The sequence below is a fragment of the Gekko japonicus genome, unplaced genomic scaffold (genome assembly GCF_001447785.1).
Source record: "Gekko japonicus isolate JY-2015 unplaced genomic scaffold, Gekko_japonicus_V1.1 scaffold1238, whole genome shotgun sequence".
Taxonomy (NCBI): Eukaryota; Metazoa; Chordata; class Lepidosauria; order Squamata; family Gekkonidae; genus Gekko; species Gekko japonicus.
Window position 1 is genome coordinate 244,343 of NW_015163639.1, and position 14,344 is coordinate 258,686.

At 48.3% G+C, this 14,344-nt stretch overlaps 1 protein-coding gene across 1 annotated transcript in view; it reads right to left on the reverse strand.

Moving 5' to 3' along the window:
* The window catches only part of TNXB (tenascin XB), a 141,602-nt gene that overhangs the window by 94,990 nt on the left and 32,268 nt on the right, over positions 1-14,344 (reverse strand). The window contains exons 10-15 of the mRNA XM_015407589.1: positions 14,025-14,333; positions 11,159-11,446; positions 8,023-8,322; positions 5,111-5,398; positions 3,639-3,926; positions 772-1,059 (exon numbers count right to left, since the gene is read on the reverse strand). Coding sequence (XP_015263075.1) covers positions 772-1,059; positions 3,639-3,926; positions 5,111-5,398; positions 8,023-8,322; positions 11,159-11,446; positions 14,025-14,333 — 1,761 coding nt within the window. The remainder of the gene's footprint in view (positions 1-771; positions 1,060-3,638; positions 3,927-5,110; positions 5,399-8,022; positions 8,323-11,158; positions 11,447-14,024; positions 14,334-14,344) is intronic.

The window sequence follows — 14,344 nt, forward strand, 5'->3', positions numbered from 1 at the left end:
GCACAAGACACAGAAACAAGGATTTACCTACAGTATCTATGTTTCTGACTGCATACTGATATGCTGCCAATATAGTTAGCAAAACATTTATGTTGTTTTACCAAAGATGCCACATTTAAAAACTCTAGTTGGAAAAGCTTTGAATTTGACTAGCACGTCAGGATTCTCTAATATTACCTTTGGAATTTTAGAAGAGAAAAAAAAAGATGACTCTTTTTTGTAACCTAGGGCTGGACAATAAATGAGGAGGAGGAGGAGCAGGAGGAGGAGATTGGATTTATACCTCACCCTTCACTCGGAGTCTCAGAGCAGCTTACAATCTCCTTCCCTTCCTCTCCTCACAACAGACACCCTGTGAGGTAGGTGGAACTGAGAGAGCTCTGAAGGAACTGTGACTGGTCCGCGTTTTGACGACCCCCTGGCTCTTGATCTTCGGCTCTGCACCCTGACTTTGACGCTTGCCTATCTGGACTCTGACTCTCGGTAACGCTCTGACTACGGCTTGGCTTTATGTATTGGGACTTTTGCTCTGATTGTTTTGCTCTCTTTCTGGCTTGACTCTTGGACCGGACTGTGAACTCCCCCTCTCTGCCTTGCCCCACTGGCCCTGTCGTGACACCTACAAGTTCTGATGCGATAATATGTGAACATACTAACAGCCAAGTTAGTATGAAATAACAGATCGTATCTTGTGCCTGCAAATTGTGAGCTACGTACACTTCTGAAAAGATTTTAAAGCTAGGAAAAGCCTTTAAACTATCCCTCGCTGACCTGTAACGACATCAGTGGAAATGGGGCCGACACGCTTGCGACCGGAGACACCATAGAGGTTGAACTTGTATCTGCGGGAAGGAGCCAGACTGGAGATGGTGACCTCGTGGGATCCTCCATCCACCGGCAACGCCTGAGGTCTGCCATCAGCATCCTTGTACTGGATCGTGAAGGAGTCGAAGCTTCCCGTGGGGACGGTCCAGAAGAGGCGAGCAGAATCGCTGGTGACGTCAGAGATGGACAGCTCCCCTAGGCTGGGCTGGACTGGTGGAGCTGTTGGTAAAGGGGCTGAAAAACAGACAAGGAGCAAATAGGGGGAAAATTAGGTTATTGGATGGAGAGGAGAGGCGGGCAGAGTCGCAGGTGACGTCAGAGATGGACAGCTCCCCTAGGCTGGGCTGGACTGGTGGAGCTGTTGGTAAAGGGGCTGAAAAACAGACAAGGAGCAAATAGGGAAAAAATTAGGTTATTGGATGAACTGAGCAAGAAGGCAGAGAAATGAAGAAAGGAGGAGAAATGTACAGACAAGGAGCAAATAGGGGGAAAATTAGGTTATTGGATGGAGGAACTGAGCAAGAACGCAGAGAAATGAAGAAAGGAGGAGAAATGTGGGAGGGGGGGTCACTTTTGGCAGCAGGTCATCCTTCCACAGTATCTGGCTGGTCACAGAGCAGAGCTCATTAAATGGCTCCTTCTCCTCCAAGTCTGAGGTGTTAGCAAAAAAAATCTCCATGCAACGTCTGTCAAGAGCAGCTAGGGTTTTGCCTGGTTCCAAGAAAGGCTTTGCAGACAACATAAAATTATTTTTTAATATATACATTTCCCCTTTCTCTAGTGTTGGGGTTGGGAAACAAGCTACCCCTGCATTTGGCTAGTGAAGTATCCCACCTCCGAGGTTTCCTGGGGGATTCCCACTTTCAAGCTTAAGTTCATCACCGTAAGGGCCACAAACTACTCAGTACTAAGTCTCATTCAATACAAATCCTGCTTTTCCTTGGAATCGTCTCCCCCTGTCCTTCTTTTTCATCCCCGTGAACTTCTTCCTACTCTCTTAGGGTTAGATGGTCCTTTTCAGCCTGGTGTTAAGAGTGGTGAACTCAAATTTGGAGAACTGGGTTTGATTACCCCCCTCCTCCTCCACATGAAGCCTGCTGGGTGACCTTGGGCCAGTCACAGTTCTCTCAGAACTCTCTCAGCCCCACCCACCTCACAAGGCACCTGTTGTGGGGAGAGGAAGAGAAGACGATTGTAAGCCACTTTGAGGTTGCGGTCACATGTGTGCAATAACGCGGGGGGGAAGCGAGGCTATTTGCTCTGTAGGAATTTGACCCGCATTTGCACAATCACACAGTCCCTGGGAGCTGCGGGGGCAGCCTGCCACTGTGTGATCAGATGCAACTGCAGGTGACTCTGGGGGGTGGTGGTTTGCTGCGTGTTTCCGGTGTGCTTCAACGAGGGATCAATGATTCGCATCTCTGCACTGAGTGCTCCCTATGCAGTGTGCGATGATGCGCGTACCAAAACGGGGGGAAAAACAATGGCATGGAGTTGGGATGGCCTGATTAGACCATCCTGACACCATGGGAGCACTCTGGAGCAATCACACAGGGGAAAGTCTGTTCCTGGACTGTAGCAACCCGTTTGCTATCGGACTTTCCCTAGTGTCTTTTTACCCCGCTTCTGAGGCGGGTGCAGGACACTTAGCAGATGTTCTCGTGTGATCGCGCCCTTAAAATGTGCCCGGCACTCGCGCTTATGGCACGGCTAATTCTGCATGTGATCACAACCTGAGACTCCTTAAGGGTAGCGAAAAGTGGGGTATAAAACTCTTCTTCTTCTTCTTCTTCTTTCATGGTATTCACGAATCAATGGCTTGGGGGGGGGTCACAAATATTGTTTTTCACTTTGTGTCCCACTAATGATATTGCTCATTATTTTTAGAAGAAGAAGAAGAAGAAGAGATTGGATTTATACCCCACCCTTCACTTGGAGTCTCAGAGCGGCTTACAAACTCCTTTCCCTCCCCCCTCCCCAGGACAGACACCCTGTGAGGTGCGTGGGGCTGAGAGAACTCTGACACAAACGGCTCTTTTTCAAGGACAGCTGTGCCAGAGCTTGCGACTGACCCAAGGTCACATCAGCAGGTGCAAGTGGAGGAGTGGGGAATCAAACCCGGTTCTCCCAGATTAGAGTCCGCACACTTAACCACTACACCAAACTGGCTGCAGTCCAATTGAAAAAATGAATAGTGACTTTGACTGGATGCAAAGTGAAGAACTTAAACCAGTTTCGCTCCCTTGGGAACAAGAATTGATAATGCACCATTGATTTATGAATATTGTGAGGGAACCACCTGGCTGTGAGAAACAGGTAACAGTTACATTAGAAGAAGGATAGACAGAACTTCAAAGGGGACAGTTTCCCTGAGAAATCTTGTCTTTGCCAACCACTAAAAAGGTTGTTGCTGCAACTGCAATGTAAAAAATCACCACAGCAACATAGAAAACACTGGAATGCAACGGACTGCGAACAGCACCCTCTGGATTCTTTGTTAAAACTGAGTGGAAAACTTGATGGCAATTCTAGAATAATCAGCAAGCACTGAAACATTCCAGCTTTTCTTAGTGATTTGGGATACCCCGGTGAAGAATTCTGATGCAGACCCAACTTAAGGGGCTACTGACACTCTCCACACTAGATATCTGAAAAAGAAAAATGGTGAAGGAAAGACCAAGCTGAAGAAAGGAGAGATGTACATATGGTGGAAGCTGGTTACATTTGGTTATGCGGCTTCTAAACCCTAGGCAGGAAAGATAATACCATAGAGAGATCCCTCCCCCACTTTGGCTAGAGCAGCCGTTGCTGACCTGTGACAGCTTCAATGAAGACAGGGCCCAGACGCTTCCGACCTGAAATGCCATAGAGGTTGAATTTGTATCTGTGAGAAGGAGCCAAGTCATGGACATGGAAAGACCGTAGGACCCCGTCGATGGGGAGGGCTTGTGGTTGGTCTTCAGCGTCTTGGTACTGAACAATAAAAGAATCAAAATTTCCCGCCTCAACATTCCAGGACAGGTCAAGGGAACTGGGAGTGATGTTGTCCGCCAACAGCTCCCCTAGTCTGAGGGGTGGTGTAGGTTTTGCCATCTGTGAAGCTGGAACAGAAACAACCAGGGAAAGAATGAGAGAAAACCACTTTCTGCAGAGGACAGAGAGAAGGAGGCAAAGGTGTGAAAGCAAGCTGGTGCAGGGTAGGACGTGAGTTGTAAATCAGGACACTCTCTCTGAAATACAGTACGCTGGATTCCCTAGGAACGACTATTAAACTAATATAATTTTTTTTAAAGATAATTCTACACAGGGCTTTTTTTGTAGAAAAAGCCCAGTAGGAACTCATTAGCATAACAGGCCACACCCATCAGCAGAAAACTATGCCACACCCTAACAGTACAGCTCATTAGCATATTAGAGGAGGAGCCTAGTGTGGCCCTTGGCTTGCCTAGGTGCCCCGCGGCTGCAGGGAGCCCACACAAACTGGCCCTTGGACAGGCAGGGGAAGGCATGGAGAGGCATTTAAATACCTCCTCAATCCTTCTAGGGGGCCCCCCTGGCCCGCCCACCTTGGAGTCACCAGGGGGTCGTTCTCCAGGCCTTCCCTCTGTAGCCACAGTTTTGGCTGTAGTGGGCATGGCCAACTCTGAAGCCAGCCTAAGTAAACAATCTTGTTAGTTATTTCAATTTTTGCGACCTTGGAGATCTCGTCTTTCTCTTCTTGTGTGCAATTCTTGGTCATTATCATGGGAATATATGATTCAGAAACTGAGAATATGGGACTGTGGTAATGATTTTCTTTCAATGATTTCGGCAATATATAAAGAACAAGAGGCTAAAATTATAATTAATGGAGAATTGACAGAAAGATTAGCAATACAAAAAGGAACTAGACAGGGGTGCCCCTTATCTCCATTACTAATATTAAATGATCTAGTATCGGGGCAAACGGCGGCGCAACATCGAGGCAGCTCTAGTGTGAAATCAGCCTTTCTTTATTTTAGAATGCTGCAGAACTGCTCCAGGGTGGAGGCATTTGATAGGTCAGTGAATCAGCCAATCAACACTGCACACAGCTGGCTTCTAATGCAAAACCTTTTCCCCCTGACCTCAGTTCAGGAAAGGATGAGATAGGTTTTACAAGAATGTGGTGATATATGCACTCGGAGTTGTAATTGTTTAGACAATGTATATGCTCTTTCTCCAGAGACCTTCTCAAGCCCAGCCAGAAAGGGAGAGAACAATTTTCAGAGAAAAAAGTTATTGATATTGTGGGCCTGCAGCTGACCTGTGACAACATCAATGGAAACCGGACCAACTCTCTTGCGACTGGAGACGCCGTAAAGACTGAATTTGTATCTGTGGGAAGGTGCGAGGTTGGAGAGGATGACTTCACGGGAGCCTCCGTCCACAGGAAGAGACTGGGATCTCCCTTCCACATCCTTGTAAAGAATCAGGAAGGAGTCAAAGCTCCCCGTAGAGACACCCCAGGAGAGGCGGAGTGAATCGGTAGTAACGTCAAAGGCCGAGAGTTCTCCCAGGCTAGGCTGCGGAGTCAGTACTTCTTCTGGGGGTGCTGGCATGGGGGATACAAGAAAGAGAAAGGGGAGTGAAGGATATTGCATCCACAGGGGTTCTGCTCCTGTAATAATTTGGCCGTGATTAGAAAAGTACTACACAGGCAAGAAAAGACTATGCCATGATAGGGTGTTTTGTTTTTTTGCCTGCAAGTCACAGCTGAGTTATGGTGAGTGACCCTGTGGGGTTTTCAGGGCAAGAGATGTTCAGTGGTGGTTTGACATTGCCTGCCTCCATGTCATGACCCTGGACTTCTGTCATGATCCTAGGACTATAGTATTTATTTATTTATTACTTCAACTTTTACCCCGCCCTCCCCGCCAAGTAGTGCAGCCTACAGGCTCTAGGGAGGCCTAGTGGCTCCAGGGAAGCCTGTATTATAGTAGGGCTGCCAAGTGGGGGGGGTAAACCCCTGCTTCGGAGGCCCGATTTCCGCCACCGCGGAATCGGGCCCCGGGGGGAACTCTGCCCCCCCGAAGCGCAGCGTGGCTGCGTCACCAGAGGTGACGCAACCACGTCAATCACGTTGGGGGCGTGGCCCTGATCAGATCGTCGGAGGGAAAACTCTATGGTTTTCCCTCCGACAATCGGGGCCACGCCTTCAACGTGATCGATGTCGCGCATCACTTCTGGTGATGTGCTGGTGCCACGCGTGCGCATCGAAGGACAGCTCTCGGAGCCCGCCGAGGCTCCCCCGCCGGTAGGATATTTTTACTTGGCAACCCTAATTATAGTGACTACAGGGCCTACATTTCCCAGGTTCCCTCTGACCCTGTGATTGGTTATCAGGGGATTTGGAGGGAAAACGTCCACCAGCAGAGTAGAGGGTGGTGCCTGGGAAGAAGGAATAAAAGGCCTGGCCCAAAGTGGGAGGGTGTTCACTCACAGGGAGCAGAGCTGGTGAAGCTGCTCCAGAAGGAGGGGTCCCTCATCCAAAAGGAGCGAGTCAGTTTGAAGCCAAATACCTGGAGAAGGTTATGTGCAGTATAGTCAGATGTGTTAGGATTTCTTATTTCGCTGGTTTTCCTACCTTTACGGTGCTCATTTTTCCTATATGTTATTGGACTGTAGTAGTTGTTAAATCTCTTTAATAGAAATAGTTTGTTACACTGTCTCAGTCCTCAGGCCTCATTTTGTCACTTATCAGGGGAAACCTACTGAAAAAGGAGTGTATAAAGGGGTAGGGTGGGTGCTCTGGGCCCTCCTGAGGAGACCCATACCAGAGTGGTGGCAGCCATTAGAGAACCTTGCTAGCCGCTTCCCTCGACGACTTCTTTGGTGGTCTCCTTTCCAAATACTGACCAGGGCCGACCTCGCTTAACTTACGAGATCTGACAAGATCAGGCTAGCCTGGAGTATCCAGGTCAGGGCTGCCATGATAGTACCCATGATAAACTCACCGCCTTCCCACACACAACAATAAGATTATAAAGATGCTGTGGTAATTGAGGCCCCAGTATTACACGATGTAAGGAACGCGTCACGCATTTCCTCATTACATCTCCTTGGAAACATTTAGACAAGGCCATGGTCCAGGCTAGCCTGATTTCATCAGATCTTGGAACCTAAGCAGGATCGGCCCTGGTTAGTACTTGGATGGGAGACCACCGAGGAAGCCCAGGGTTGCTAGTTTGGTGTAGTGGTTAAGTGCACAGACTGTAACCTGGGAGAAGAGAACTGGGTTTGATTCCATACTCTTCCACATGCAGCTGCTGGAGGACCTGGGGCAAGCCATAGTTCTCTGAGCTGTTCTCGAAAGAGCAGTTCTTGAAAGAGCTCTCTCAGCCCCACCTACCTCACAGGGTGTCTGTTATGGGGAGGGGAACGAAAAGGAGATTGGAAGCCGCTTTGAGACTCCGAGTGAAGGGCACGGTATAGATTCAGTCTCTTCTTCTTCTTCTTCTTGGCAGGCAATGGCAAACCACCTCTGTTAAGTTCTTGCCTTGAAAGCCCTACAGAGTCACTGTAAGTTGGCTGCAACTTGATGGCACTTTCCACCACCATCACTGTATTACTGAAAGAGGTCTATCGACCATCCAGTAATGTGGATCTCGATCCCTTCACCTTCATATGTTGTGGTCCTGATCCAAATCAGGTCTGTGAGCATCTGGGAACTCAGTTCTGACCATGAAACTCCCAGAGCACATATGTTGGCAGGGCCCAAAGGGGACGTGCAGGGGACACAAGGACATTAAATTTTTTTTTAAAAAAAATTGCTGACTTGTAAATGGGTCCTAAAGTCAAAAGCAATTGTGACAGGAATAAACCCAGATTCATCCCATTTATCCCCACCACACTCCTCTCTCTTTATCTTCCTGATAAATGTAAGCTCCTTGGAATAAGGGACTGTTTTTGGTTGTTACAAGCACATTAGCAGCATTATGAAAGCAAATAATCATCAGACGTATCCCAGGCAGAGAGACGTGACCCTCCATCAAAAGGGGCCTCTAGAATCCAGGGATCAAAAGGGAGGCCTGGAAGATATTGGGAAAAAAATCACATTATGACACATCATATCATCAGCTGCTGCAGGTGCACCCTGAGAAAAAGAGCTGTGAATGGGACAAAAAGAGAGCTCAGAAACAGTTACAGCTGTTATCAGTCAATTCAGCTACTGCTGACCTGTGACAGCATCCACGGAGAGAGGGCCGAGACGCTTGTTGCCAGAAATGCCGTAGAGGTGGAACTTGTATCTCCGGGAGGGCTCCAAGTTTGGGATGGTGAGGGTGCGGAAAGCCCCCTCCACGGGCAACGACTGAGATTTCCCTTCTGCATCTTTGTATTGGACCAAGAAGGAATCAAAATTCCCAGTGCGAACAATCCAGGAGAGACGGAGAGAGTCGCCGGTGATGTCAGATGCTGCCAGTTGCTCCAGACTGGGCTGAACAGGAACCCTCTCTGTAGTCACCTCTGGCGATGTTGCTGTTGCAGCTAAAAGAGAGAACGATTGGAATGCAACTTGGAGGGGGGAAAGAAGCAGAGGGCATGGATTATGGACCCTGGCCCTTATTCTCCTTCTCAGTGAGGATGCCTGCATAAGCTTGTCATTTGCCTGTCTGTGGCAGGTAAACCCCTGTCGTCAGCCCCCATCCTCACTGTCAAGCAGAATGGGGGAAATGGCCCCCATTGTGACTCTCTAGGAATTTCCCCATCTCTCTATGGTAAAGATTAAGGGAAATACCTAGAATGTCAACCAGAAGTGACATCACATCCTCCCCAAACTCCACTCCCTCCAGTACTCCCTTCAAAACCTCCCAGCATTTGCTAAGACAGTGGTGGCAACCTTATACCTGCATCACAATTCAAGCTGATAACTTGGCATACATTTACAATCCATCAGGTGCTACATCCCATCCTATCTGCTTCCAAGGTTGCTTTTAGTTTTAAACAGCAAAGCAAAAAGGATGTGATGGCCTTTATAAAATTATGAGCAATGTGAATGGTGTGAAATTTTGCTTCCACTAGAACGTTGCTAGAATTCAGGAGAGGCTGTCATGCCCTCTTTATGGACTTCCTGTAAAAATCTGATTGGTTACTTTGAGAAACAGGATGCTAGACTAGATGGAATAGGTCAATGATATCCAACATGGTGCCTATGGGCACTACGGGTGTGCATTCGGATCTACCTGAGCCAAAAATATACCGAGCCAAAAATATACCGGGTATATTTTGGCTTCCCAAATGTATCTGCGTTTTCTTGGGGGGGAGGGATCCCGAGAAAATCCCAGATATATTTGGAAATTACCAGTAGATCCGAAAACAGATCCACTGTTTGTTGGGCTTCTACTGCAGTCCCTTTAAGTTTAAAGGGACTGCAGAAGACAGCCTGAGGATCAGCTGTACGGGTGGGAGCAGAATGTTCCCACCGGCTCAGACTGGGACTGGCTTCTTGTGTAGGCCAGTTTAAACTGGGCTGCAGAAGAGGCCAGCGCCAGAAGCTGATGTGCTGCAGGGAACAATCTGCTAGCAGTGGCATAGCAGATCCTGGGGCCAGCTTCTCCTGCAGCGCAGTTTAAACCGCACTGCAGGAGAAGCCATCCCAGCCAGGTCTGCATGCTGTGGGGAGAGACCTCCCCATGGCATGCAGATCCTGGGGCCAGCTTCTCCTGCAGTGGAGTTGGCTTTAAAAACAACAACAACAACAACAGTATTTCTTGGGTCTATTGAATCTGAAAAATATTTGGGATTTCCAAAAAAACCCGGATCCGAATCCCATACCACTATTAGGATCTGGGATTTTTTGGAAATTGGGTCCAGTAGACCCAAACTGAAAGATATCGATTTTAAAAAAATTGCACACCCCTAATGGGCACCCACCAACATGTTTCCCAGCACCCCCTTGCTTTTTTCTCATAGCATCTTTTTGCTAAGAGCAAGTCCTGGCTTTTCTCTAGTTTACTAGAGCAGGAAGTGCTTCAGAAGAACCCATCACCTTTATGTCTACAGGAAGCACCTGCTGGGAAAATGCTGTTTGTGTCACAGGGGAATGTTTGGCTTGGAACACTGAAACATTTTGTTGACCTTCCAAGTAATTTGTGATTGGGCTTGGTTTCTGTGGCGGCCATTTTGTGACAGCTCCCATCCATGGCAGCCATTTTGTTGTGGCAGCCACTACCTGTTCTCAAACTTAAAAAAACACAGATTCAACAAGGTTAGGGACCCCCAGTCTATTCTTATGTTCTTAATGGACCTACAAACCTAATATTGAGCCAGACCATTGGCTCATTTTGTCCTTTCCTGTCTACTCTGACCACCAGTGGATTTCCAGGATCTCAAGTTGAGACTTTCCCCAGGCTCTACAACTTGAAATATAGGTAAAACTCAGAATTCTCTGCATGCAAAACTGGTGCTATATCATTGGGCCAAGATGAGCCGCAAAACCTTGAAGGACAGGCAACAGTATCCATTGTGATGCCTGCCCAAAGGAACACTGTGGGATAAATGAAACCTGGAAGCAGGGACCACCCCCAAGAATGAAATGCAAACTACTGCTCCTTGGAAAAGCAGTCAGTGCCCAGATAACAATTTCTGTTGTATCTGTTCCCTTTAAGGTAGGGTTGCCATTCCCCCGACGGTGGCGGGGGTTCACCCACTTTCAGGGCCCCCAATCTGCCCCTGTCCAGCTGGCTGGCTGGGGGAGCCCAACCCCCAAACAGTCCCAACCATGCCAACGTGCCCAGCGCAATGACATCACCTGGAGGGAAAGCTCTAATGTTTGAGGAAAATAGGAATGGTCCAGGAGAGAGCCAGTTCGGTGTAGTGGTTAAGTGCATGGACTCTAATCTGGGAGAACCAGGTTTGATTCCCCACTCCTCCACTTGCACCTGGCTGGATGACTTTGGGCAAGCCGTAGTTCTGATAAGAGCTGTTCTTGAAAAAGAGCAGTATCTGACAGAGCTGTCTCAGCCCCACCTACCTCACAGGGTGTCTGTTGTGGGGAGGGGAAGGGAAAGGAGTTTGTAAGCCGCTCTGAGACACCTTTGGGTAGTGAAGGGCGGGGTATAAATCCAATCTCTTCTCTTCTTCTCTTCTCTATGATTATCATACCCGCTAGAGTGTCCCCTGCAATGTGCCCTATGCGATGATGTCACTTCCAGTTGATTTCACCATGCCACGTGCATGCTAAAACGTTCCGGAAAAGAAGAGGCACCCCCCCCCCACCAGCAGCCAGGTAAGATCTGACAACCCTACTTTAAAGAAACAATTTTTTTTAAAGGCAGATTGTTGAGTCTGCTCAAGACCTGCTTTGGAGGCTGACCTGTGGTGGCATCCGTGGAAATTGGGCCTGACCGCTTGCGGCCAGAAACACCGTAGAGATTGAACTTGTATCTGCGGGAGGGGGCCAGGTTGGGGACGGTGGCCTGGCGGAAGTTACCCTCCATGTGTAGCACCTGAGGCTTGCCCTCCGCATCCTTGAACTGAATGAGGAAAGAATCAAAGCTTCCAGTAGGAATGGTCCAGGAGAGAAGGACGGAGTCACTAGAGATATCAGAGACTGAGAGCTCTCCCAAGCTCGGCTGAACAGGGACTCTTTCCTCCAGTGAAACTGTGGCAGAGGCTAAAACAGATAGAGAGGAAGTGAATCAATATAGCCAAGAGAGACAATCCAGTTTCTGCAGTTTCTAAATGATGCTAGATGGAAAAAAGGAATAAAACAGGAAAGACTTTTCACTGTGGCAACAAGCTTTAAGAGACAGGAAGAGATAAGGAGTTAAAAAGAGACATTGAGGTAAAATGAAGAGATAGGTAAAGGATATTGAGGAAAAAGTGGCGACCTTTGGTTTCATCCATGCTGGTACAATTTGAACTACTGATGATTATCCAAATGCGCTAGGTTTTTTAGCATAACTTTTAGTGGGCACATATTGGATTCGGTGTCATGACTTCATCTGATAATTAAATGAGGAAGCATAAATATCATAGATGTCAATGGCACAAAAAGGAATGCAGTTCAGCCCACTGCTGGGAAGTAGACTTGGCCACCCAAAAGAAGGATGGATGCAATCCAGAACTGTATCCTCCCTTAGCAGCCGCGGCCCCTGTGCAGGAGACTTCCACATGTGTACTATCAATATACAAATGGAGGGTCAGGATTGCATTGCCTGGGCCTACTCTCCTCCCCCTCTCAATGCCCATGTGTTCTTCTGAGGAGTCTATATGCACATAAGCTTAACACATGTTTCTGTCTTTCTTTACCCTGCATTTTTGCAGGGTACTGAAATGTGCAGAGAGCGCCTACATACATGCAAATCAAATGTTCACAGTCTACGGTTGCCAGCATTCAGGTGGGGCCTGGTGATCTCTTGGAATTAGAACTGATCTCCAGATGTCAGGGATCAGTTTCCTTGGGGGGGAAATGCCATACTCTATGGCATTATAACCTGCTGAGGTCTCTCCTCAGACTCCACCTCCAAATCTCCAGGAATTTCCCAACCTAGAGCAACACTAACATAGGGTGACTTCCCACAAGCGCTGCTCCACGCTCACTCCTCCCTTTTGCCCCGATGGTACGTGTCAATTTCGGCCGCATTTTGCCCTGCAGCTTTGTGGGATTTTCCCCGCGTCTACTCAATCCTCAAAAAACAGGATTGAGTAGACGCGGGGAAAATCGCACGAAGCTCTGGGGCAAAATGGGGTCGTGCAGCAGCTTGTTTGAAATGGACACGTACCATCAGGCCAAAGAGAAGAGTGAGCACGGAGCAGCGCTTGTGGGAAATCACCCACTGTCTCTGTACCAAAAAAATGCAGGGGGGTCATTGCTTGGATGTTGTCTGCACAGGAGGATGGGATCACTGTAAGTTGGCTACAACATGATGGCACATTCCCCCAAAATCATGTAATCCTATCTGGCATTTGGAGGTGGGGGTGTTTGATCAATACCCATGTGCATGTTAGTAGTGTAGAGTGGAATAAGTGCCTTGGATCCTAAGTAGTGTGAGTTGCACTACAGGGAAGCAATGGCTGAGTTCAGACTGGCAGTTTGGCCCAATATAGGCACGTTTCACAAACGGATTAAAGGGGCCGGTTCACGCAGCCACAGCTGTCAGGCGTTCCCCAGCCGTACTCAACCCGTCCTAGGACGATTCCCTACCGAGTTTAAAAAGTACCAGGTGAAAGCTGTAGCAAACCCTGGAGAGCGCGTTGATCCCACTTCCCAGAAGTGGGCACGCTAAAAGCCGCAAACAAGCTGCAGTGCTGCAGTGCTGCACCCATGCGCATAGGCGCATGTCGGCGGAGTGAAAAAAAGCCCCTTACAGCCGCGTCTCCGCCAAGGGTGGGCCAACAGTGTGAATGCTACCTTGCACCTCCTCCCCGGTATGCTCCCGCATCAGTAGGTGCAGTGCGACCGGGAATCCCGGCACAACTTGGTCCAGGTCTTTTTGCCCCGCCTCCCTCGCACTTCATACTGCCAGTCTGTCCTCAGCCAATTTCTCCGTAACTCAGAAGGAAGGGCAGATTGAAAAGGATTTTTTTTTGAGCATCGCTAACAAGGGATGATTTCAAATTTCTCATCTGTGCTGTTCTGATGTGAAAAACACAATTTCAGTTTTGCTTCTCCTTCGCACGCATCTGACCCCTGATTGCTTTTGTTTTGGGCCCACATTCTCTTCCCTTGAGCCGCATTTCTCCTGTTAACATTTATGTATTTCTCAACGTAAATCAATATTCTTCCCAGTTTGAGCACTAGAAAAATACAGTATGCTCCAAACATGCTCTTCTTCCGTGAATCATCTTGGCTAGATGCTGTGCAAAACGTGGGCAGCAACAGTGATTCTGATGGGCTGAAAAGGCCCTCTGACAACCCATTCACAAGGAGCATGACCCAATCTAAATGGAAAGAGAAACACTTAACCCCCAAAGGAGTTTTCATCCAAGCAGATCCCAACCTGTATGTAGGGGAAAAAATGGAGACAGGAACACCAAACGAGAGATAGGAGAGGGAAGGAAACAGATGGACTATGGAAGGTTTGTTCTGCAATAACTGCTGTAAGAACAAGAAATTCAAGAGCCAAAGGAAACCACTTCTGACACCAGTGCCACCTTTGGAAACCAAGAAATTAAATAGGAAGTGCAAAAGATACGTGAAAAATCTCCAGCTAAGCTAACACCAAGTTGCTGCTGACCTGTCAAAGCCTCGGTGGAAATGGGGCCATAGCGCTTGCGTCCAGAGACCCCATAGAGGTTGAACTTGTATCTGTGGGAAGGAGAGAGACTTGGGATGGTGACCTCACGGGAGTCTCCTTCCAAGGGTATTGCCCGAGGCTTCCCTTCGGCATCCTTGAACTGGACCTGAAATGAGTCAAATTTCCCACTACGGACAGTCCAGGAGAGATGTACGGAATTGCTGGTAGGGTTAGAGGCTAAGAGCTCCCCTAGGCTAGGATGAACCACTCTTGCCCCATCTGGCCTCTCTTCTGTTTCTTGAGACGGTGCTGCGAGGATC